Source organism: Episyrphus balteatus, chromosome 4, assembly GCF_945859705.1.
Source record: "Episyrphus balteatus chromosome 4, idEpiBalt1.1, whole genome shotgun sequence".
In the NCBI taxonomy this organism is placed as follows: domain Eukaryota; kingdom Metazoa; phylum Arthropoda; class Insecta; order Diptera; family Syrphidae; genus Episyrphus; species Episyrphus balteatus.
In genome coordinates, this window is record NC_079137.1 from 35865409 (window position 1) to 35890701 (window position 25293).

The window sequence follows — 25293 nt, forward strand, 5'->3', positions numbered from 1 at the left end:
GTCAAGCACCGCATATGATATCATACACTAAATCTGAAGACACTTTTGAAATTAATAAATGCAAAGCATTGAACTCAGGCAACGAGAAACGGCAAACACAAAAAAAGAATGCAAAACTTCATTCTATAGTGTCAAATTACTTTTCGTTTCCTAAATCAAAACAAAAAATGAAACAGAAAACATATGGGTCAAAATTTAACCTAGGTCAGTTTGATCTATGGTTACTCATTATGAATATTTATTTTGTTTTGATAGAGTGTATTGGGTTAAAATTTTTGTATCTCTGGCGTTTATGTCTAGAAAAGTTTAAACTTCTTTATCGTTCTATCAAGAAGAAGAAAACAAATAAAGAATACTTTAAAAACACTCGTAAGTACAAAGTGTTTATTGAACTGCCGGTGCCATTTGTCAAGGCAAGTAAGATACTCATCCTTGTCGAGAAAGGGGCAGATTCAAAACGTTCAAAATATGGTCAACCAAAACCGAAACTGTCAGGCAGCGGAGATTTGACTAATAAAATAAGATTTGATAGAAAAACAAAAAGAGTAAATAAAAGTAAACACAAAGTTGCTAACAAAAACCCAAAAAAGTAATTTCTATTCAAATACTTATATTTTCAAAATTTGCATTTAAAACTTTTTGGTTTGGAATAAATTATAATGAATTCTTTCATTTCAGGAAACATAGAAGTTTTTTTTCTCTGATGACAGCTAGCTCAATAAAAAATTGGTAACAAAAATGAAAAGACTTATAAATATATCAATCGTATAATGTTGTAAAACGATTAAAAAAATAAGCTAAAAAAAAAAATTATTAAAAACCAATTAGAGTCCAAAAAGCAAAGAATTTTAAAATTACCCAAAAATATACAACATATTAATTTCTAATAAACATATGTAAATCTACATAATACAAACATACATATGTATGTTTTTTTATAATTATATACTAACTAAATTTTATAAAAAAAAACATCAAATTCAAATATTAAATTTTTATGAAACTATAACGTAATAAGTACTAAAAAAAAAAATATTAAAAAAAAAAAGCAAAAATATTATGAAATGTGAAAATAGTGTAATAAAAAAAAAAAAAAATAAAAGTTCCGTATTAAATTTTATAAAAAAAAGATATTAAATAAAAAACTATTACGTACGTAAACTAGTTCTAAATTTGAAGTGAAATTTTTATATAAAAACTAATTTAAAATAATGGTCAAGTTTATGTTTGGGAAAGGTGCTGTGGACTGTACAATGTACATAAAATGTTCTGCCAGTACTAGAGATACAAAATCGAGTTCCAGGTGGGGAGGGGAACCGCCTATCTTTATCTCTGCCTCAAACACACACTATTGCTCACCACATTTAACCACAATGATGTTTCACCCATGCCAGGAAGCTGTAAGATCTAAGGGATATTTTACTCGAATTGAAGTAGTTACAAGCATCAACATACTAGATGACAAGCTCAGCCGTATTAGTTGAAATGTAGTTTGACTCAAAGCCGAGATTACATGTCGAACTGCACAACAGTCACCTAATAGGCAACAGTGCTGATGTCGGCGATCCCGGTCCTGCTTAAAATACCTTCTGGAAACATTCAACTTCGATCAAATAAATCAATACCCTTCGAAGATGTTTATACTTCAACATCATCAACCCAGAATTGTTGTTATACTTCAATAATAAAAATGTGTTAGAAGCTTAAGCAGACTGAAGTCAAGGCTAATAATTCAGTACCTACATGGAAACGACAATCATCGACTCCGCAGCAAGCCGTTAAACAACACCAAACTTGAACAAACTGACCGAGCAAAAATATAAATTTAAATTAATTCAAAATATTAACTAATTAATTAAATTAAAAAAAAGAAATTTACAGAAAGAGAAATACAAACATGTTAGTTGTATTGAAATTAAAAGATAAAAAAAAGATACAAATAAGCACTGTTAAAAAAAAAAAAGATTTTATTTAACCCTTTTTAAATAAACAAAAAAAAGAATTAATTGTAAATTGTTGTTAGAATTAAGCTGTAAGAATTAAATAAAGAAAAACACTCCAGTTCCAGAGACCTGGCTTGAGCTTCCTAACTGGGGAGGAATGTTATGCCCACATTACCTTACAACCTAACCCACTGTTCCTACTGCATACTAATTATGCAGAATGGCAGTTGTGTGTCACACTTAATGTGACGCAACGCTCAGTGGGCCAAGCCAACTTCCAGAATGCAACTCAGTAGGTCAAAGCTGAGTAATGCATTTTGGAAGTTCTTAAAGAAGTTCCAGGTTGGTCTATGGAACTGCAGAGAGTCCGATTGTAACCATTAATCTAAACGGTTGTTTCAATAAAACGTCATCGAAAGAACTTTAACACTTCCATTTTAAGAAAATCAAAACGAACGTTATTTGAATTTTTGAATGATAGGTTGTGTCAACTGCCAATATCAGTAATGTTAAATAGCAAGTATTTTGTATTTCTGTTGTTTCTTGTTGTGGCTGCAATGAAATTTAGAAATAGGGACATGATGCAGCTCTGCGCTGAATGCAGATTTGTCTCCCATAAGAGCCCGTGTTTGCTGCAGGAAAAAACTGTACGTATGTTTTCATCATTATGCATACGGGCTAGTGTGTGCACCGTCTTATATCTTGTGAAAGTGGGGATAATTTAAGGAAAGAGCTTTTGTCTAGTGTGACAGAACCCTTAGGAAAAGTTCTTCTGTACAGCGGCAACTCAAATATTTGATGCAGCTGTTTGGTAAAATAAACTGTCAAAACGATTTCTATGAAAAATTTAATCCCGGATTATTTTGGAAATGTTTTTATCATCCGAAATAAAATATAACTGAATAATAAACAAATTACAACTCAATAATCTACAAAAACAATATATCATGAATCGTCCAAAAATTTCTTTTGGCAAAATCAATCTAAATCTTAACAAAGCACAAACGATTACAAGTGAAACCGAAAATAATGTAGAACCATCCCAAACAACATCACCACCACCAATCCAAGGTACATACAAAGTAATTTTACAAATAAAAAAGTTTCTCTGCATAAGGAAGACCACCTCGACACCCCAAAAAATGGATCCAACATTGTTGCATTTCTCCCTTTCCAGGTGGCTTCAAAAAAATTGGCAAAGATCAAATGCAACGTCACATTGAAAATGTGACCGATGATCTTGAGTCTCAGCATTTAAAAGATGTCATGGGTATTTCTGGTTTTGGCAGGAAAGCTAAAACCTTTGATATCAATGTAAGTGACGATTTACACACAAATCTCTGTATATATATATGTCATACATCGTTTTTATAAATCTTTCCAGGCAGAAATTGAGAGAGCACGTAAAAGTGCTCCCGCAAAACCAGAAGTTAGCGATGACAAAAGTCAAGATGATCAAAACGATGATGAAAGTGACACTATTGGCCCTTTGCCTGAAACCGATGGTAACAAAGAAAAACCCTCTTCTGATGGTGAAGATGACGATAATGACTCTGAGGACGAGGATGACAACTTGGAGAATAAAATTCCAGACACCCATGAAGTCCAAATGCAACACGGAACCAAAGCCATTCTCGCTCTCGCTGGCGATCCCTCCGGTGGCCGTGTTGTATCTGGATCAATCGACTACGATATGTGTTTCTGGGACTTTGCCGGAATGGATTCCTCAATGAGAAGTTTTCGCACAATTCAACCTTGCGAAAACTATCCGATTCGTGCTCTTCACTATTCTGTTACAGGAGACATGATTTTAGTAGTCTCGGGTAACTCACAGGCAAAAATCCTTGACCGTGATGGATTTGAAAAGATGGAATGTGTCAAAGGCGATCAATATATCACAGACATGTCCAAGACAAAAGGGCATACAGCTCAATTGACAGCTGGCTGCTGGCATCCATTTACCCGTGAAGAGTTTCTTACAAGTTCTATGGATGCTACTCTAAGAATTTGGAATAACTTCCGATCTAAAGAACAAAAGATTGTTATTAAAACTCGGGCTCTGGGAGGACTCAGAACAATTCCCTCTTCATGTACATACAATCGAGATGCTACATTGATTGCTGCTGGTTGTGTGGATGGATCTATTCAGACTTGGGATACAAGGAAGATGTTTGTCAATACTACACATTGTGCCAGAAATGCTCATCAGAAAGGAAGCGAGATTTCTTCGATTGTCTTCTCATATCTTGGTCATCAGATTGCGACTCGATCGTGTGATGAAACTATGAAGTTATGGGATTTGCGTTCGCTTAAGACATGTTTGCATTCCTGGGATGGGTTGTTCTCTCGCTATGACACCACAGACTGTTGTTTTAGTCCAGATGATCGCATGCTTGTCACAGGTGAATCCCTGCCAAAAGGACAGAAGGAAGCCAACTTACATTTCTTTGACACAGTTACGTTTGAGTGCGTAAAAACTATTCCCGTGACCACGTCACACATTATCAAAACATTATGGCATCCAAAACTGAATCAAATATTTGTTGGATGCGGAAATGGGGTTGTCAAGTGTTTCTACGATGAAAGAAGGAGCTTCCGAGGAGCTAAACTCTGTGTAGTAAAAACCTATCGCAAGAAGAAGCATACAGAAATGATTGGTGTTACTCAAATTATTACCCCACATGCACTCCCAATGTTTAGACAAGAAAAATCTAAGTCAAGTCGCAAAAAGTTGGAAAAGGATCGACTGGATCCGGTAAAGTCGAAGAGACCCGATTTGCCAATTACCTCTGGGCAAGGTGGTCGAGTTGCTTCTTCGGGTGGAACTCTAAGTTCTTATGTTATTAGGAATTTAGGTTTAAGTAAAAGGGTCGATGATGACCAAGATCCACGTGAAGCTATATTAAAATATGCAAAGGATGCAGCAGAAAATCCATACTGGGTAGCTCCAGCTTATAACAAAACCCAGCCGAAACCAATTTTCTCAGAAGAACCAGACGCTAAGAAGCCCAAAACAGATTAAGACAAAAATAATTTTTAGAAATAAAATAAAAAAACAAATGTAACATATTGTATTTTTGTAAATCATTTATCTGCAGTTGCAATAGCATCTTGAAGGCGATAACTGTCGCTGGCAATTTTCCATTTATCACCTTGTGCTGTGATTATGAATGTTTGTTGGAATTGTTTGACTGGATTGTCCATATATTTGACTGTTCCACCTGTTTGAATAGCATAAGTTAATTGACCGGCAACAGCGTCATCGATGATTGGCTGAGCATCCAAAGCGTATAGATTGTGTTCGGATGATGGCAATTCAATTTGAAGTTTTTGTATATTGTCTTTGCCGAGAGCACCACTGCCATTCCAAACAAAGACTCCAGTGTCAAGATAGAGACGATTCATTTGCTGATAGTTGAATAAAATTTTTTATTAAAAGGAGTTTATAATTTTTAGAAAACACTCACATGTCGACTTTTATCGAAACTTTTGTAGTAAAGTTTTGTGAATTCTTCAGCTGTACGACAGCATGCTTCGATTTTTCCGCGGAGTTCCTTCAATAAATATTTTGTATGATTAATTAAGTGCATGAGTATAATGTTATTTTTACTTACAGCATCCATATTTTAAAGTAATTTCGAGATATTTTGAAAAAGAAATAAAAATTCTGCAGAATTTGTTTGTTCACACTTTGGTTGACTTGAATTGTCAAAATGACAGCTGTTTTGCTGTTTGTGTCTGTCATTTAAATGAATGCATTCAGTTGAAATGGGCACGTTCAAACACCTATCGGATAGGCTATCTGAGATACCCGTATCTGGAATATCTTTTTGAACAAAAGGGGGGTTCACATTGACCAACTTACCGGACAGACCCATTGTCATTTGGCCTGATGGCTGAATTATATTTTTCGTTCACACTCATCAGACAATTTTCATCAAAACCCATTTTTCATCTTATTTTTAATGTATCTTTCACATATTCTGCTCTCAAATTCAAGAGAATGGATTATCACTGTCTGCCGGACAGACATGTCGTTCAATTGACTAACATGTCCGTCCGACCACCAAAAAATCAAAATTTTTTGAAAACCATCCGGCAAACCGGACAGGTCGTCGGATGGGTGTTCACACTATCAAAACAGCATCAGATCAGACCAAACGGCGGCTGGTCTGTCCGGTAAGTTAGTCAATGTGAACCCCCCTAAAGAGGTATCCAGATAGCTTGCCCAAGCAGCTACTAAAAAAATATGTAAATATTGAGAAGAGGAAACTTTTTCTTTTGAGCAAATTACATTTTTTTTATTGTTGAATAGTACTTGCACAATCGCTTTGACTTTATTTCTTGCAATTTTTTTTTATTTTGAAGCTGAATAATCGCCCGAAAAGTAATCAAAATAAAAAAAAAGCCAAATGTATATCAGCTGATCACTCGGATACCTGAGGTATACCAGAAATTCTGGGATACCTTCAGATTATTTTTTGACAGAAAATGGTTCGTTTCCTTGCTAATTTTTAACATTGTTTACAACAACAAAAAGCTATCCGATAGCTTTATGTTAGCTCTTTGAACGTGCCCAATATAGATGGTTGTATAGGGTGTTCCAACAACTCAGATCAGACTAATGCCAACTTTTCATTAGTCGATTTTAGCCGCACGATATGTCGGCCGACTAGGATTTTTCTGTGGGGAATGTCACTTTAGTTGCCTGCGACTTACGTTCACACGAGTCGAAAAGCTTCACCGCACGGCAAAAACCGACTCGTGAGTATAAGGGATGGTTCACACTCTGTCGGTCTTTCTTGCTTCTGATCTATCATCGGTTCCCGATAGATCTCCGTAATAAAGTATGATACTTATATGAACGCTGTTAGTTTAAAGATATGGGACACCGTATATCAAACAAATTCCAAACTGGAACGTCAACGTTCAGGTGTGGAATTGTTTTCATAAAATTAGAATTCTACGTGTAATTGTATGAACACAATTTAACACATGAACGTTGACGTTCCTGTTTGGAATTTTTTTTTTTCATACAACGATCCTTACCGCTATCACATAACTTTCCGTTGTGGTTTTTCGTTTACCCATACAGTTGCATAACGGAGAGTACTTTCGAAAGTGCTCGAATCTCGGAAAGTAAAACGGATTAGAACCCACTGGATTTTCATATACGCTTTCTTGTTCTCCACCATAATTGAAGTCAGAAAAAAGAGCTGTCAACTACTTCGCATAGTGCCTAAAAAAATACAAAATACCTACAAGCGTGAACAACTTATCGCTCGGAACTTACTATAAAGGAAAAGTGAAATTTAATTTTTCAGGGTGGAATCTTCTTCACATGACACTCACGATGGGGCTGCATTTTCTACTTGGATTTTTACACGTAAAAGCTTTCAAGGTTTACAAATAAATCAATTCAATAGCAAAACGGACAGTTTCGAATGTGATCTACACTCTCGGAAAGTAAAACGTATAGTACAGGAAAGTTAGTAAAAAAACAGGCATTTTGTGGAACGAAATACAGGACGGCTGAATTTTTCAAATCTGAAAGAGGGGTATTAGAAAAGCTTAAGTCCTGGTTTTCGGGACGCCACCCCCCTGGCGAAATCCGCCATTTTGGAAAACGCGAATCACTCTATATCTCCAAAACTATGGGTTCTATACAAATGGTTATTAGACCAAAGTTATTGGAAATTTAATTATCTTTTTCTTTGTAGTACATTATTTTTCTGAGCGGGCAATAGTTTTGAGGTTATGTTGTTTTAATTTATTTTTTTTTCGGTTTTTTAAAGATTTTATCATTCCCGGTATCAGTTACATAGTTTTTTAAACAGTAAAAGTTATAGACCATCAAATTTCTAATAATTTGGTATATTTTTGAAAGTCATGCGATGTATAAGTCGAAAGTTATTGATCTGAAAACTATAATCTAAGTGCAGGAAAGTTAGTAAAAAAAACAAGCATTTTGTGGAACGAAATACAGGACGGCTGATTTTTTCAAATCTGAAAGAAGGGTATTAAAAAACCTTAAGTCCTGGTTTTCGGAACGAAAACCACCTGACGAAATCCACCATTTTGAAAAACGTGAATTGGTCTATATCTACTACACTATTGGCTTGAGCGAATAAGTTACTTAACCAAAGTTGTAGGTAATATAAATATCTTTCCTTGTGCATTCACTGTTTTTCAGCGAGGACAACACATTTGAGGTTTTGTTGTTTTATTTTTTTATTTTTTCGTTTTTTTTTTAATTTTTCTCAGTCTCTATGATAGAAATATAAAAGTTGGATGTTTGACTTAAAACAAAATATGTGTACCACAATATTTTACATAAGTCTTACCATTACCCACCTTAATAAATCCCTCTCATATCATATTTTTCTTGTTTTTACAGAACGTACACGATTTATACTTATGCAAAAATACTTTATGCAAAAATATAGGTATTAGTGGGTATATTTTTTGAAAATATTGAGAGAGATTGCTCTTAAAGTTCCTTATCTTTGGTTTTAAAAGTCATATAATCTTCAAAAGTATACCAAATTAATAGAAATTTGATGTTCTACAACTTTAATGGTGCTTATGTTTCATCATAGAGACTGAGAAAAGTTAAAAAAATAACGAAAAAATAGAAAATAAAACAACATAACCTCAAAAGCGTTGTCCTCGCTAAAAAAGAGTGCATGTGCAAGGATAGATATTTATATTACCTACCTACAACTTTGGTTAAGTAACTTATTCGGTCAAGATAAAAGTTTAGTAGATATGGACCAATACACGTTTTTCAAAATGGCGGATTTCGCCAGGTGGTTGGCGTCCCGAAAACCAAGACTTAAGCTTTTCTAATACCGTTCTTTCAGGTTTGTTAAAATCAGCCGTCCTGTATTTTGTTCCACAAAATGCCTGTTTTTTTTTTACTAATTTTCCTGCACTTAGATTATAGTTTTCATATCAATAACTTTCAACTTATACATCGCATGACTTTCAAAAATATACCAAATTATTGGAAATTTGATGGTCTGTAACTTTTACTTTTTAAAAAATCATGTAGCTGATACCCGGGAACAATAAAATCTTTGAAAAACCGAAAAAAAAATAAATTAAAACAACATAACCTCAAAACTATTGTCCGCTCAGAAAAATAATGTACTACAAAGAAAAAGATAATTAAATTTCCAATAACTTTGGTCTAATAACCATTTGTATAGGACCCATAGTTTTGGAGATATAGAGTGATTCGCGTTTTCCAAAATGGCGGATTTCGCCAGGTGGGTGGCGTCCCGAAAACCAGGACTTAAGCTTTTCTAATACCCCTCTTTCAGATTTGAAAAATTCAGCCGTCCTGTATTTCGTTCCACGAAAAAGTCTATCTTTCCTGTACTAGTATCAGAGCCCTTAGAATTTTTAATCAATATTCAATAGAATAGATAAAAACAGACTAATCATTCCAACCCAGGTATTCATTCTAAAAAAAAATTGGAATGGAGATTCTAGTTCCAATAGAATGTTTTCACTAGAGCCCAAGGCTGGGGCTACACAGTGTTGTGCCCAATCACGCTCCAATTTTACATTTTTAGGAACAAATAGAAGAACAATCCTTATCCCTCGTCTATAACCTCACTGTTTAGGCGATTGGAAAATCACTGTGTAGCCAGGCACCGAGGAGATAATTTCGCAAAATTAGTTCCTTTCTAATGTCAAATCGTAAATTTCTTCCACATGACATAATTTGCGAAATTATTTTCTTTTCTTATGAAAATCGGCGCTATTTTGTTTAACGAGTATCGTTGAACTACTTCGTTCTCGTTCAAATGCGACTTCGTTTTACGATAATAGTTTTATTTCAACGATACTCGTTAATCATAATGACTGCCTATAACATAATCGGCCCTAATGAGCTAGCCATCTGAGCGTTAATTCGGCAGATTTCATACAAATCGAAGCATGATTCTTCAAAAATCGGAGAATTTTCCGTTCCGACGGATACTTTGCTGGGGACGAATATTATTCAGAACAGCCTGCGATTTAAGTGCATGCTAAATACACGTCCAAGGGGGCTTAAAAACACTTTGAATCTAATAAACCGTTGATACAATTGCAACATACACCCTAGCTTAGACGCATTAAAACAACTGTAGGCTCAACAATTTAAAAATCTTTAATAACATCAGAGGATTCAATCATTTTTTATTTTTATTAATTTTGTTATAGAATTAACTTGTTTAACAAATTTAATGCCAAATTATTAACCAATTCAAATAAATTCCAAAATTCAAAATGAAGAAAGATATTAATGTTATCTTGAAAGAACAAAAAATAATAAATGATTTTATGAATGAAAGAGATCTTCCAGATTGGTTTCGAGGTTTATCAACATTTCAAAGAGAAGCTGCTGATTCTCTGCTCAATTGCATTCGAGATGATTGTGAACAAGCTACCTCCCATCGAGTTAGGGATGCTCTCCGACGAATCGGAATCGAACCTCCAGTTGATCCATCAAAAATTAAGTTTGTCATGCAGCTGAGCCGTGGAAATGACATGGCATTTTTGTGGTTTCTAATGGAGTTGTATTATCGCAACAGTTCTCAAGTCGGCGGCCATAATAAGAAATATTCTGTTAATGAACAAATCTTTATTACTGTAATTGCTTATTTGGATACGATTCCAACTTTAAGGGAATTGGATAAGTTGCTTCCCAAGAAAGCTGAAGAGATTAAAACCAAGAAGACATTGAAGAAAAAAGTAATAAAGTCAGTTGTTACTTTTCCATATTTTCAAAAACAACCAAGACCAATTTTGTATGGCAAGAGTTTAACTATGAATGAAATTGACAATAAAGCAAATTTTTCGGAATACGAAAAGTATCGCAATCCAAATTATATTGTCCCTAATGAGGCTAGCCGTTGGTTTGCAAATTATAAATTAAGAAAGATTGAACGGATTGCAAATGGAATTATTAAGGAGCAAATTGATACAATTTTTAACCAAGAGTTAGATAAAAACGAAGAACAAGAAAGTCTAACAGTTTGTGTTCATCATCAAAATATGCAGAAATTAAAAGAGTCAATAGCAAATGAACTTAAAGTCTTGAAGAGGAAGGAATGTGAAAAATATTTCGATATTAATGGACATTTTAAAAATGTAAGTTTATAGTCCTTTTTTGAGCTTATCTTGTTAGAAAAATCATCCATTGCTACTTAATTCAATATTTATTAATATTTTTTCAATAGAAATCTTTAAAACGTGTCATGAATGAGTTAAATTCTGAAATTACAAAAGCTGCTGAAAATGTAACACAATTTGCTAATAAGAACTTAAGAACCACCGCTGATAAAGAAGTTCCGCATAAGATCCAAGAAGAAAACTTAAACTTGTATGATTTTGGTCATGACGCTGTTCTTAATACCAAATGTAACTACTTTGAAGCCCCCACAACAAACAAGCCATATAAATTCAATTATAACAAAATATTTGATCTTGGTGCTAAAAATCCAGTAAAAGATGCCATAGCGTTTGTGTTAAATGCAGAGAGTAGTGAGAATGTGTCAATCGAAAATAGCCGAGCAATTAGAAAATGTTGCAAGAAAATTTGGGCTGAGGAAGTTAAAAATTATAATTCAAACTATAAGAAAGAACAAAAATCCAAGGAAAAGGAGAGTCCACAGTTGCAACAAGATGTTTTTGAATTGAACCAGGGCAACTTTGATCCTCGCGACACTAAACTAATGCAATCGCTTCTCTTAAAAGCACTTCAAGAAATAAAGAAAAATAAGAAATTTGTTTTAGCTTCATTGCCTGATGCACATAAATTTCCGATTCTGAAAGAATGGATAAGAAAACGCTATGGGATGGTTTATACAAGGCAAGAGAAAATAAAAACTTTTAAACGGACGAAAAAAGTATTTCAAGTTTTGCGAAATAATGCGTTACGTGTTAGAATTCCTCATTTGGATGATTTGTCAAGAAAGCGTTTAGTTTCTTATGGCTGCAAAGATTATTTACTTAAAAAGGTAAGATCATTCAAATTATATATTTTTTTTGTTTCAAATAGGTATAAACTATAAAGGTGTCTTTTTTTAGACTAATTTCTTAAAAGACATTTATCAAGATAATTTCAAAGAAAGTCTTCTTGAAGATTCGCGTATTTATTGGGCAGCTGTTAGGCCATATCAATGTTCGAAAGGTCCACCAAGGAATGTATTTTTTGCTTATTTACCAGCAAGAAAGAATGATGTTCATATGTTTAGACCATGGAAAGTTAGAGAGTATATTCATGCTAAGGATGAATGGGATAGAAGGCAAAGAAAACAAAAAATGGAATTTTCATATTGAATAAATTTAATAAATACATTTTTTGTCAATACATCTTCTAATCATTTTTTAAGCAACCAAATCTGGAAAGAATATTTAACAAATGACAAAAAACTGAATCACATTGTTTTGTTGTTTAAAAAAAAGATAATAGTTCCATTTATGAACTCGAAAACTGCTTTTTTTCAAAGATCTATATGCAGCTAGGTTCTACATTTTTCGCTCTCTGTCTTTCTACAAATCACTTTTATCGAAATGCAAAAAAAAAATACAAAAGTGGGTATATTATTGTAATCAAAAAATGTATTTATTTATTAAATAGGGAAACTTTAGTACAAAGGATAAAATGAATTTTATGTTTAAAAAAAAAACATGGCGATGATCAAGGAGGTAGTGTTCAAGGTTCAAATAATGCCACGTGAGAGGTCTGGGTTCGATTCCCGGCGACGAAATTTTTAATAATTTTTTTTTTCTCATAACGCAATAGCTAATAACAAAAATTTCATGTGAATCGGTTAAATCGTTTGGGAGGTAAGTCGACTCCTTCTAAGTCGAACTTTCACGGGACACAAAAAATGGTTCGAGTTAAAGAGAAATTCGAGCAATAGGGATTAATATATTTTTTACTTGCGATATAGGTACTATATATTACTTGCGATATAGGTACAATATATCAAGTTATGCATTCGTACAAAAAAAAAAAAGTTGAGATAACATTTTTCCATGACATTACGATGGTAGACAATGCCTAAAAAGTGGGTCCCGGAAGTCCGTCTGTCTGTCTGTCTGTCAGTCTGTCAGTCTGTCTGTCTGTATAAGGAGCTACAGCCTAAACGGATGGACCGATTAATGTCAAACTTGGTATGTAGTGTTATTTGGCGATTCTCCAGAGGGGTTTTTGGAATAAATTTTTTTGGACAAAAAATAACGGTACTTGTCATATACCGATTTTAGTAAAACTGAAATATCTCGAAAACGGCTCCAACGATTTTGTTTAAAAAATTCAAATGTTAGTTTTAAGCTAAGGTCTATCTTCTAATGAAAAAAAATTTTTTTGAAAATCATTATTAACGGTACCTGCCATAGAACCGTTTTTTTCAAATCCGATTATTTCGGAAACTTCTTGTTCGATTTCAACGAAACTTTTTGTGAAGGAGCATTTTTATAATTTAAATATAAGCCAAAAATAAAATTTTGAAAAAAATAATTTTTGGATTTTTAAAAAAAATTTGAAAATTTTTTTTGAAAAATCAAATTTTCGAAAACGGGACATTGAACTTTTTTGAAATTTTGTTTTTAGATGTTGATTAGTGATTTCTACAAAATGGCATACCAATTTTATTTTAAAACTTTTTTTCCAAAAAATTATTTATAAAAAATTAGTTTTTTAAAAAACGGTTCTAACGATTTTGAAAATTTTTTGTCTAAAAATGCATGTTAATATATCAATCAAAACTGCATACTTGTTTTGGAGGGCAATTTAATTTCAGATTTAATTTTATTTTTTTTAAAAAACGAATTTTTTTTTCCAAATTTCTATACATATAAAAAGTCTTAAAAATTTAAGCAACTTTAACTCTAAGAGCAAGTACGAGCGACCCCAGTCGTGCAATTTATTTTTCTTCAAACGTTTTCATTAGAAATGTATTTTAATAAAAAAAGGATTATTTTGAACCCGTTTCGATGGACCAAAAAAAAAAGGTTTTCAAGAGCAACGAGCATAAAATAAAACATGCTAAGCTAAAGCAATAATCAAACTTGTTCGTTTTCAATTTTTCTGTGAATAAAGTAATAAGAACACGTATGAAGAGTCCAAGGGAAAAATAACTTAAGTCCACTTCGAGAAAAAAAAAAACAAATCATCGGCCTCACAAGGAAACTTCGTAACTCCACCTTTTTTCGAAAATGACTTTTGGAAGCCATTTTTTAAAAAATATGTCAGCGGAGCAACTCAGAAAAATTGAAGTTATTCCGAGCACGTTACTCCCAACTACTCTGTTGACTGTCTACTCTTTCGTCTCTTCTGTAAAATTTTGATTTTGGGATTTACGAGGTTTCTTTATAAGGCCGACGAAATGTAAATTTCATTCCCCATGTATTTAACTTACTAATAAGAATTTATTTATTTCATTTTATTACATATAAAACAAAATCCTTAAATTTTAAGACGTTAAAACCTCCAACCTATAGAGAAGTGGACTTGATCCATTATTATTCTGAATGCCTCATATGTATTTAATGACCTCTTTTTTTGTGATTGATAATACATAAATACTCACTGCAAAACTTTCGAGACCATATTTTGGATTTGAGAATACTGCTTTGGCGATGTTATGTTGTTGAAAAGATCATCATAATTCTTCTATGTGTCTGCTTCACATAAGTGATCCACTCGTGGGGTTTGTCCGGGTTGACCTCAGAATGCGACGACTAACCTCCCGATTTTTGTGTTCTGTTGCTGAGCCCAATTGAATGCTGGCGTTTTCGCATTTTCTTAATAAGAGGTTCAAAGCCAACCTCCCTTTTTTTCGTGGTCGTATCGCAAAAGTGTATGATATTACGGGTTTGGCTAGATTCTCAACGTCTCTTTTTTTAACATGGCAATACCAACTGGGTTTTCAAGATAAGCTATTTTCAAGTCTACATCTATTGCAATTGAATACTGGAAGCAATTTTATAATTTTATATTATAATATCCATTTTATTTCAGTGAAACATATAGGATTACTTAAAAACAAATTTATCCGATGTTTACATCACTAATTTAAAATTAATGAAAAAAAAACTTCTTTTCTTTCATTTAATTGTAATGTTTTTTTTATGTATATATATATATATAAATTTTGAGTCCAGGCGCGGACATTATCGAAAAATTTTCATTCTTTACAACTAAACAAAGAATCATCAACGAGAAAACACTTTGTATTGTATAGGACATTGATCCATTCTCATTCAAAATACGTTTATTTTTTTTTTATTTTTCTTTTACAAATGTGTGTGTTTGTGTATGTATTGATAAATTGCATGCACGCATTTGGGAATTTTATATTTATTTCTTTATACAATAATCTATTGCAATTGAAAAAGAATATTTAAGAAAATAATTATAAATTTAAACCTAAGTTGTAAGACTATTAAAAAAAAAAAGGAAAAACAAAACTTCTCTGCTGACACACTGAAGAGAGGAGCACCACCAAGAAGCGTTTTATATTTTAGTTTAGTTTTATACTCAAATTAAATAAATGATATAGAAATACTTTAACCAAAATTACAAACAAGGAAAATGATTTCAATCAGAAGAATATAAATGAGAACAAATAGAAAATACTTAATTGTTTATAATAATTTTAATTTAGTGGTCTAGTGAATTAATTAATAGTTGTTTTTTTTTTTTTTGTTTATTTATCGCGCATCGTATGTATTTTACACATTGATTTTTAGATTTAATATTACATTATTTTAAAACACCATTTTCCTTGTTTTAACATTAAGTCTATTTATTATTTTTTATTATATTATATAAATATCTAATCTTTATATTAGATTTGAATTTTCTTTTTTTTATTTAATTAAATGTGATTTATTTTTTTGTTTAAACTAAACAAAGATAAGTTTTTTCTTCTTCTTGTTATCAATAATAATTTATAAACTCTTCAAAACTATAAAAAAAAAATTACTCTCATACGCTTCTTTTTTATCTCTGGCGCGTGTCGAAATATTAAAAATATATTTTTGTGTTATATTTTATCGTTATGTTAAATTTTTTTTTTGTACTAGCCAGAGAAAAATAATAGGTTTTTTTGTTTTTTTTTTTTTTTGTGTTTTTCGAAACGAGATTATTTTTTTTTAAATATAATGTTGGTGTGTCGCTTTTTGAATAATGTGTGTGTGTACAGTTCAAAGAAACAGTTTTTTTTTTATATATTAAAACATAGAAAAAGGAAGTTTTTTTTTTAATAAAACACTTTACGTTTGATTTTATGCCGCAATCAGCTAAAATAAAATTAAAATTGAAAGATACTTTTAGTAAGTCATATATTTTTTACAATGGAAGAAAAACATACCGCTTTGACAGTGGACTTGATGAAATCTTTCTTTTCTGTTAAATCGAAATCTGGGTACTTAGCATAAACTTGTTTGCATACTGTTTTCATTGTGATTTCCTCCAAATTGGCTTTGTCTAAAATTTCTTTCACATAGTTTTTAATTTGATCATCCTAAATAAAGAAAAAAAAAAAAACATTTTTTATTTGTATTTTTGTTTGCAATCATTATATGAAAAAAATATATGTTTTTTAATTGAAGTCAACCATAAAAACGGAACAATTTGTTAGAAAAAAGAAACCAACACGTTTTTGTTTTGTTACAAACCGGTACGAGCTTAAAATAGGCACCATAAAAAAACATTTATTTTAGGGATTAATAAGGTAAAAGCCACGTTGTGAATCCTGAGCGGTGAAATAAAATTAAAACATAAATGAACATGAATAGGAGCGACCACGTAGACACTGATCGGCGCCGCTGAGTTCTGTTATATTTTTATTGAAATCCTGAGCGGCGAACTACATTATATTCTTAATTAACCGGGACACTTTTATTTGTGGCGTAAATTATGGTTTCTTGAGAAGAAAAATTATTTAATAAATATTTAATTAAAAAAAATAACAAAAAAAAAAACAAATTGGCACCGACAGGAATCGAACCTAGGACTCCAGTATGACTCAAATTTTACACTGAAGTTCTGGGTTCGATTCCTTTCGATGCCAATTTTTTTTTTTATTTCAATAACTGGTAAATAAAATATGCCGATAGGAATTGAACCGAGGTCCCCAGCGTGTGAGTCGAATATTATCGAATTTTCGTAGTTTTAAAGTTGCTGATATATGGACAATTCAACGCTTGTCACTCAGGATTCTGCCGCTAGCCGTTCAAACTTGAAGCTAATAAAATCTATTTTATTAAAGAAAACCACATACCGTTGGGAAAGCTGATTTTCCTTTCTTTGTAAGCGGCTCATCTTCGGATTCATCTTTTTCATCTTCTCCAGATGAAGTTTTCTTCGATTTCTTCGGCTTAGCTGCAGCCAAGGAAGCTAAAAATTGAGAAAAAACGTTAACAATTAAAGCTTTTATCTTATTTTATTTAAACTTACGTTTTGAGGGCGTCTTTGATTTATTATTAGTTTTGCTATTTTTCGGTGTTGCCACAGGTGTTGATGGTTTTTTTACCTGCTTCTTTTTCTTTGAATCATCCTAAAGCAAAAATAAAAAAAATGTAATGTAATATTAAAGAAATCATTAGGAAAATAATTTTGTTTGGGTTTCACTCACCTCACTTTTATCACTAGCGGCATCAGACATTTCTTCATCTGATGGTTCTTCTTCACTTTCGGAATCATTACGCTTCTTTGTGGAACCACGTTTACCTCCTCTTGCTGGTGGTCTGCCACGACCAGCTTTAGGAGTTGGTGCAGAACGTTTCTTTTTAGGTGCCGCCTGAAGATGAAATGATTTAATCTTAAATTTGTCTTCTTTTTCTTTGTCATTATTAACTTACATCACTATCTGCATCAGAAAGTTCGGATTCTTCTTCCGAATCTGAACCTCTTCTTCGACCCTTTCTTGTTGCAGCTGGTCGTCCTCGTCCGCTTTGACGAGCTGCTTGGCGTTTACGACCACCTTCGGATTCTGAATTAGCTCCAGATGGGTTATACTAAAAAAAAAACGAACGTTTTCTATTATACAATCACAACATTATAAGTGGATAAAACTTACATCCGAACCAGATTCGGAATCATCATTCCTTCGTCGACGTTTTGAGACAGGGGCTTTCTTAACACTCTCCTCGGAGCTGGAAAAGTCTACATACGCCGAGGTTTCTAGGAAAGGAAAAGTTTGTTTTATTCATGATATTCTGTTAAACAAAAAAAAAAATAGATTCATACTTTTGCCAGCGGTAGCACGTCTTGGACGTCCAGTGGAATTTTTAGCACCTCGTTGGTTTGGTCGTTTACGTTTGCGCTTATCTTCTTCCTCGCTAACTTCTTCCTCCTCTTCTTCGGCAACTTCTTCCTCCTCCTCTTCCTCTTCTTCCTCCTCCTCATCTTCAACTGGTTCAACAATCAAATCGGCATTTGGTTCCAATAGGAATTTCAAGACCCTTTCTGCGATTTCATCCTTAGTTCCTTTTAATTAAAAATGTTCATTTATTAACAATCGTATTCGACATTCTAAAAATATAACCCACCTTTACGATCCAACGACAAAATGTCACAAATACTCTTAAGAGTCTTTGTATCGACTTTCTTAATCGTTTCAAATTTCTTTTTATATTCACTAGTATCCGTTTCGAATTCAAAACCAGCAAACGATCGAATGTTTTTCTTGACAACATTGTTTTTTCCTTGTTTGCCAAAACAAATCTAAAAAAGGTTTAATGAATTTAATTAGTTTTTAACTAATTACCATTGAATTATTAAATACCAACCATATGCAATGTTTGAAGACCATCAACTCTAGTTTTGTTGATGTTGTCAAAGATTCTAGGAAAATCAGCCAATGAAACCAAATTCTCGTCATTTTCATTATCTTCTTTGTCTTCGTCATCTTTCTTATCGTCCTTTGATTTCTTTTTATCATCGGAAGCTGCATCAGTTCCGTTTTCTTCTTTTGCATCTGCCTTTTTAGCATCTTTCTTTGCTTCTTTTTTGACTACTTCTTTTTTAGCGTCCTTTTTGTCTTCCTTTTTATCTTCATCATCATTCATGTCCTCATCGTCATTTTCATCTTCCTCAGCTTCTGCATCACTCTTATCTTTTTGTGCATCTTCTTTCTTGGCTTTACCGTCTACAGCATCGTCAGCTTCTTCATCCTCATCGGCATCGTCTTCTGGGTCTTTCTTCTCCTTGTCGTTAGTGGCAGCTTCTTTCTTTGCACCATCAGCCTTTTCCTCATCAGCTAAAATTAAAAAAAAAAATTAGCACTTTCATTCCTAAATCAAATAAAAGATAATATAATCTCTGGAAATATTATTTTAAGTCCTAATTGTTTTTATTTGAAAATTTCTCGCGAACAACTTTACAGATTTCAATTTAATTTTGATCATTGTCTTAAAATTGTTCAAAAACCAAATTTTGTGATAAATGTTTTCTGGATTGAAGCAAATTGTATATTTTTTAATCAGTTTTTCGAATACCCGTCTTCCGAGTGAATACGAATTTTATACGTTTTTCTCCACCTGAATAACCTGAATCCGTTTCAGTGAAATGCAAAGAACTACAAAAATGGGTAAATGGCGAAATTTTTTTAATTTTTTTAAATTAAAAAAAATAAAAAAAAAAAAATAAGTTGGCCCCGACAGGAATCGAACCTAGGACCCTGCGTGACTCAAATCTCTGACTATATAAGAAACAACAGCCTAAACCTGTTGTGTAGCAGTTTTTTGAGATTGTACCATATTTAACGAAACCTGTGATATACCTACCAATTTTAAAAAAGAATAATTTTCTCAAAAAAAATTAGGTATAACGATAAAAAAAAAAAACAAGTGTGCGGCCAAGGTCTATCTTGAGAAAAAAAGGAGTTCTTTTCGAAAGTTATTCTGCCCATAATCTCGTAAAGGCTATACTAACTACAAAATTTTCGATTTTGATTTGTTTGCATATTTGGAGTTAGGTTGGAGTGGAGTTTTTCTGTATTGTTTATATGTTTATATTTTCGATGTACTGCTATTTTGTTTTTTATCGCAGCTGTAGATTTATGTATTTGGATGCGCTGAATCTGAATCCCAATTTGAGGTCCGTACAGGTCAAACAAAAAAAAAACCTAAAATATTTTTTTTTTTTTTGTGTTTTTATTTGACCTATTTTTGGTTAGTTGAACACGCGACTTGTTTTTTTTTCTGCGCCGGTGTAACGATTTTAAAATTTTTCTTTTATAAATACGTCTATAGATAGGAGAAATAAAATGAAACAATTTCGCGATACTCGCCCACAGTCAGAACTTTTGAGAGTTATTTAATACATTTTACATTTAAATATGTATACATTGTCAGTCGTATTTATTACATGTTTGTCTACTTATACACTGTATAACTTTTTTCTAATTGTTGGAAATATGCTTTATTTAATAAAAATAATAATTACATTGTTCGCGTTTAAGTATATAAGTCTGACAGCTCTAAGTAAACAATAAACAAGGATTTTGATCACATTTTCCAAATTTAAACAGTTGTATAAATTTATACAACGTTTATAAATACGGGGTGTTGTATGTATAAGTTAAATGGGAGAAAATACAACGAATATGATAGTAATGTGTACATTATTTAAAAAATTATTTAAGAAATAAAATGTAAGAATAAAACAAATTTTTCATTCAAAATTAAGCTGCTGACCTGGGGTCGAATTATGGCATACGATTACGATCATACGTTAACGTTTTTACAATTGCTCTCTCTATTTAATCAGTAGAAAAAGATAGGGACACATAGCAACCATACGTTAACGAACGTATGCCGTAGTTCGACCTCTGTTTTCTTTAAACTCGCCGTATTAAATTAATAAATTATTTTAATGTATAATCTTATTTTTGTTTTTTTTTTTTAATAAATGAATTCTATCGTTTTTTATTTTGCAATAATTCTTTTAATACATTAACATTATAAAAATATTATAACAATTGAACATTGGTTATAAAAATAAAATACTTTTTTAACGCAAAGTAGAAAAAAAAATTCTTTGCTTATTTTCAGGTTGGGCATAAAATTGTCCATCGGAACAGTTGGTTCTAAATTTTCACATCTTTATGATATCGGTTTAATACAAAATTGCGGTTTTTGATCTCGTTGGCCCAAAGAGTTATGTTTTTGGTATAACCATTGTTCGAAGTTATAATATTTTTTTAACGGTAATGTATTAGAAGAATTATTGAAAAAAAAAATGATTTTTTTTTTAAGGAAAAGAAGCAACAGTTATGAAAATTTTTAACTGCTTTTCTAATGAGTCAATTATTGTAGAAAATTATAAAAAGAAGCAATTCATAAAATTCATTAATTTGTGCTTGTGGTGCACGAAAACGTAAGATGTGAATTACAAAGTACACTGGGCGAAAAAGCCCAAACAAATTCTCGCTGAATCAGTGAAAAAATGTTTATTTACAAACTGTTCCAAATTATAAAAAAATATTTTTTTTATCAAGTTCCTTTAAAAAAATAATGCAATTTACTATTTGGCAATTATTTAAAATATAAGATGTATAAATATAAACTTATTGTGTAAAATATGATGTCACCTTAAGCAAAAAAAAATTTTGAGTTACAACTGGTTGCGAGAGAATTTTTGTCTACTGTTTTTTTTTTTATAACAGTCATGAGTGAAGCTATCAGCTATTTTAGACTTATTCATTCTTTAGCGGACACCCTGTATGTACAAATCTCTGAAAATCTTAATTATTATAAAAGCATACACTCGCAAATAAAAAAAAACCTTGATAATTTTGACATTTTATGAATATTTTCACATGATTTTGTTTTAAAAACTTTGTTGATTAAAATAAAACTCAAATAAAAAAATAATTAATTTTAACTTGTAAAAATCATTCATTTTAACTAATTTTAATACTTATTAAAGATTTAGAGAACTTTGCTTATTTTAAGCTTTTTAGGTACTAAGAAATTGTTTTAGTATTTTTAAGAGCTCGAAGCCATCAAAGAAATTCGCCCTTTAAACTTTTTTTAAATTATGTGCCTAGTACCTATATCATGTTCAATTCTGGAATTTATAGGTAAAAAAAATATAACGGTTCTAAATTAAGACAGATAGATAAAATATAAAGATTATTGATAATCCATGTGTTGAAGGATCAAAATTTATAAATTTAGAAAAATGTTTTTCTTTTTTTTGTAATTTTGTTTATACCTAGCAACCATTTGTTGGTGTTTGCCGCGAAAAATTTTACTGAGTAAAGTACCTATTGAATTTAAAAAAACACGACTTTTCTATTAAAAATGCATCTTAATAGAAGACATCAAGCTTCAAGCTACTTAGTTTTCGGGAGCTAAAATTCATTTATGAAGTTGTTTTTTTCTTGATAAATACCTATTATGAACTTAGTAGATACTTAATTTGAAATAAGACCAACATTTCAAACACATTTGAAGCTACATACTTTCTTAATATTCCCGAACGTAGATAACAATATTGCATGACGGGTTAATTTATTTTTACCTTCAGAAGGTAAATTATCAAGTAACGTGTTTAAAAACGATAATTTCATTCTTAATCGCAAAGCTTTTTAATCGTTTATCATTTTCTAGAAGCCAAATAATACCTACACTCGTTTATTTTACAAATTTAAAATATAAAATGTTTTTTTTTTGTTCACAAGTCTGGAACGTTGAATTGTCACACAAATAACAATTCAACAATGAAAAACTTGAGATTACTTTTATTATCCCTTGAATATTACTAAACTAAACCATATTATTCAGGATTCAGTATGAACAAATCAAGGGTATACCAAATAATTATAAAAATCATTATTATATTAAATCGACCTCGGCTGGGAATCGAACCCCAAACCACTGGAGTACAAAGTAAAAATCACCCAAGCTGTAGACGCTTAGCACCAAGCCGGCACATACCACATACGAATACAAACTCACACCAAATAAAAACAACACATTTTTGTGTGTTTCTAACGCAATTCATTTGCTATTGCTCTAGTTACCTGATTCTTCGCCATCGAGTTTTTTATCTTCCGCGGAATCACTTGCAGTCGACTTTTTCTCAATTTCGGACTTGTCATCGGCGTCAGGTTTGGCTGTTGCTGTGGTGGCCGCTGATGCTTCTGCAGAATCCGTTGCTGTATCCTCTCCTCCTGCTGCTTTCTCTTTTTCCTAAAAACCAACAAAAAAATAAAGAAAAAAAAAAAACTTGTCAGAATTTTACTACGTTGCACTTTTCCAATATGAATTTAAAAAAAATGCAATCAATGCCAATCAATGAAAAATTATTTTATTTTATTATAACAAAAAATAATTTTATATGAAATAAAAAAAAAAAAACCGCGTTAAAACCGAAATCGTCAGTTATATTTCGCTCTCGCTCAATCGAATAGTTGGGAATTTTTTGTCGCCTCGGAAAATATACGTGAACTTTTTTTGACAACACAAACTGACGCCATGTTTATGGTTTTGCTGTGACGCGCTCGAACATTATTTTTCTCTTTTTTTGCCAAAAATCGATTGATATTTTATAATTTTTTTATTCACAAACACTCAATATATATTAATTAATATATTTTATCACTTTTTAATAATTTACATACCATATTTTCAATGGATTTATCTTTTTCACCGTCAGCCGACATGGTTATGGAAAACTTGTATTTGTCCAGTGTATCAGGGAAATTTCTAGTAAAACAGTAATGGCGACCAAAATTGACACGCAAAATGAAATTTTCAATGTGGGCAATGCCTTTTTTGAAGGGTGGCTGTTTGGATTGGTCGAAAAGGGATATTTTGTGGGTGGATTGCATTATTGCAAAATTTCTATTTTTAATGGTGAAACTACATTTGTTGCATGGATATAAAAATAAAAAACAATAGATGAAAACTAAATAACTTGCTATATATAAAAAAAAACAACGAATTTGAGACAAATTTTTTTAGATGCAAAAAACTTTTGTCTAGACTACGGTTTCACTGACGTGTTGTTTTATGTGATTTATCGTTTCGCATCAGCACTTCAGCACCGTAGAAATTATATCGTCTACTCGCCGCATTCCAAGTATCGTCTTTTTGCTAATTGACGCGTCTTCTCGCATCTTAAAGACACATATGTCGTGTCTTTATCATATGTCACGTTTGTTACGAATTGTCCCGTCGTGTTGAGATTATGTCACGTCAAATTTTTTTTTCGCACATTTGTTTCGTATTTTTGAGTCGCAGATTTGAGTCGAATATTTGTGTAGCAGATTTGAGTCCCTGTTTTTTGTTGCGGATTTCCCAAATAACAATTTTGCTACTTTAATGATCCTGAGAAGCTTCTCTTCATGTTTAAGCCTAGTGCGCATACAAATTAACACCACCAAACCTTGAAAGAAATTTAATTTTTTTTTAAATTTATTTTCTGATGATGTTTTAATTTTTTTTTATTTCTATTTTTAATATTTTTATATTTTTTGAAATAACTGGTGATATCCATGCACAGTACACATAATAAGGTAATATATTCCGAACGTTGTCAAAATTTGTTTGTCAAAAATGGGCACCAATCTGTCAGGTCAGCCTTTAATTTTTATATTTCAATCGCAGTAAACAGGAAATTTGTTTTTGTTTTAATTTATAAAATGTCATTTAAAAATATTATAAATTGAAAAATAACAAATTTTCTTCGTGTTTCATCGCGGAAAATGGTAAATAATTGTTTAAAAATTAGTGGTGTGCGTGGTTTATCGGTTTTTGTGCGTTTTTCGTCGGTATTTTAAACAATTAAGAATTCGGTAGCTGACATTGGTCGCCAAAGTGCCATTTTTTGACAATCTGACGACCAATGTCAGTTCGGAATATATTACCTTTTTATGTGTACTGTGATATCCATGTACCGGACATGTAATAGACTTGTCTCGGATATGTCCTTGACTTAACCCAGACATGTCCCGGACTTCTCCCGCACATGTCCCGACTTGTCCCGCACATGTCCCAGACTTGTCCCGGACATGTCCTGGACTTGTCCCGGATCTGAAACAACAACGTTTAGGTGTTGAATATTAGTCCTGTTCCTTTGGGAGGTGGCAAAGTACTACTAGTAGTTTACTAGCGATTTTCAATGGAACGCACTTTTAACGAATTCAATACAAATCGTATCTACTCGGGAAGAAGAGCATGGGTAGATGATAGTACTAGTTTAAAACCAAAACATCAACTTGTAGTAAACTACCACCTCCAATAGGGAAGTTCGAACATTTGTCCTTGTCTTCTCTTTCTATTTACAGTTACCATTTTGACGTTTTAAACTCGGCGAAAATCAAAACAA

At 32.0% G+C, this 25293-nt stretch overlaps 4 protein-coding genes across 4 annotated transcripts; 2 read left to right on the plus strand and 2 right to left on the minus strand.

The window, feature by feature from the left end:
* Nucleotides 1-2757: 2757 nt before the first annotated feature.
* Nucleotides 2758-5009, plus strand: LOC129919074 (gastrulation defective protein 1 homolog). Its single transcript, XM_055999904.1, has 3 exons — nucleotides 2758-3014; nucleotides 3121-3257; nucleotides 3328-5009. The coding sequence occupies exons 1-3, from the start codon at nucleotides 2891-2893 to the stop codon at nucleotides 4963-4965; spliced, it is 1899 nt and encodes a 632-aa protein (XP_055855879.1). The 5' UTR covers nucleotides 2758-2890; the 3' UTR covers nucleotides 4966-5009.
* LOC129919075 (NTF2-related export protein) lies at nucleotides 4999-5679 on the minus strand. The gene is made up of 3 exons (XM_055999905.1): nucleotides 5558-5679; nucleotides 5411-5497; nucleotides 4999-5351 (listed from the first exon to the last, which is right to left on the minus strand). Exons 1-3 carry the CDS (start codon nucleotides 5564-5566, stop codon nucleotides 5028-5030), a joined length of 420 nt encoding a protein of 139 aa, XP_055855880.1. The 5' UTR covers nucleotides 5567-5679; the 3' UTR covers nucleotides 4999-5027.
* A 4467-nt stretch (nucleotides 5680-10146) lies between these two features.
* LOC129919194 (uncharacterized) lies at nucleotides 10147-12285 on the plus strand. Its single transcript, XM_056000044.1, has 3 exons — nucleotides 10147-11087; nucleotides 11177-11956; nucleotides 12027-12285. The coding sequence occupies exons 1-3, from the start codon at nucleotides 10224-10226 to the stop codon at nucleotides 12276-12278; spliced, it is 1896 nt and encodes a 631-aa protein (XP_055856019.1). The 5' UTR covers nucleotides 10147-10223; the 3' UTR covers nucleotides 12279-12285.
* Nucleotides 12286-16037: 3752 nt separating this feature from the next.
* On the minus strand, nucleotides 16038-23716 carry LOC129918497 (protein DEK). The gene is made up of 12 exons (XM_055999085.1): nucleotides 23585-23716; nucleotides 22985-23153; nucleotides 18744-19213; nucleotides 18504-18678; nucleotides 18202-18441; nucleotides 18032-18135; nucleotides 17814-17969; nucleotides 17588-17752; nucleotides 17410-17509; nucleotides 17234-17349; nucleotides 16322-16474; nucleotides 16038-16250 (listed from the first exon to the last, which is right to left on the minus strand). Exons 1-12 carry the CDS (start codon nucleotides 23624-23626, stop codon nucleotides 16236-16238), a joined length of 1905 nt encoding a protein of 634 aa, XP_055855060.1. The 5' UTR covers nucleotides 23627-23716; the 3' UTR covers nucleotides 16038-16235.
* Nucleotides 23717-25293: the final 1577 nt, after the last annotated feature.

Coding starts and splice junctions, on each gene's coding strand:
- LOC129919075 (XM_055999905.1), bottom strand. Junction 5,352..5,410: donor GTTTCGATAAAAGTCGACAT/GTGAGTGTTTTC, acceptor TTCAACTATCAG/CAAATGAATCGTCTCTATCT.
- LOC129919194 (XM_056000044.1), top strand. CDS start 10,224: ATGAAGAAAGATATTAATGTTATCTTGAAAGAACAAAAAATAATAAAT. Junction 11,088..11,176: donor TTAATGGACATTTTAAAAAT/GTAAGTTTATAG, acceptor TTTTTTCAATAG/AAATCTTTAAAACGTGTCAT. Junction 11,957..12,026: donor AAGATTATTTACTTAAAAAG/GTAAGATCATTC, acceptor GTCTTTTTTTAG/ACTAATTTCTTAAAAGACAT.
- LOC129918497 (XM_055999085.1), bottom strand. CDS start 23,626: ATGTCGGCTGACGGTGAAAAAGATAAATCCATTGAAAATATG. Junction 17,970..18,031: donor ATTCCGAATCTGGTTCGGAT/GTAAGTTTTATC, acceptor TTTTTTTTTTAG/TATAACCCATCTGGAGCTAA. Junction 17,510..17,587: donor CCGCTAGTGATAAAAGTGAG/GTGAGTGAAACC, acceptor TTTTTGCTTTAG/GATGATTCAAAGAAAAAGAA.
- LOC129919074 (XM_055999904.1), top strand. CDS start 2,891: ATGAATCGTCCAAAAATTTCTTTTGGCAAAATCAATCTAAATCTTAAC. Junction 3,015..3,120: donor ATCACCACCACCAATCCAAG/GTACATACAAAG, acceptor CTCCCTTTCCAG/GTGGCTTCAAAAAAATTGGC. Junction 3,258..3,327: donor CTAAAACCTTTGATATCAAT/GTAAGTGACGAT, acceptor AAATCTTTCCAG/GCAGAAATTGAGAGAGCACG.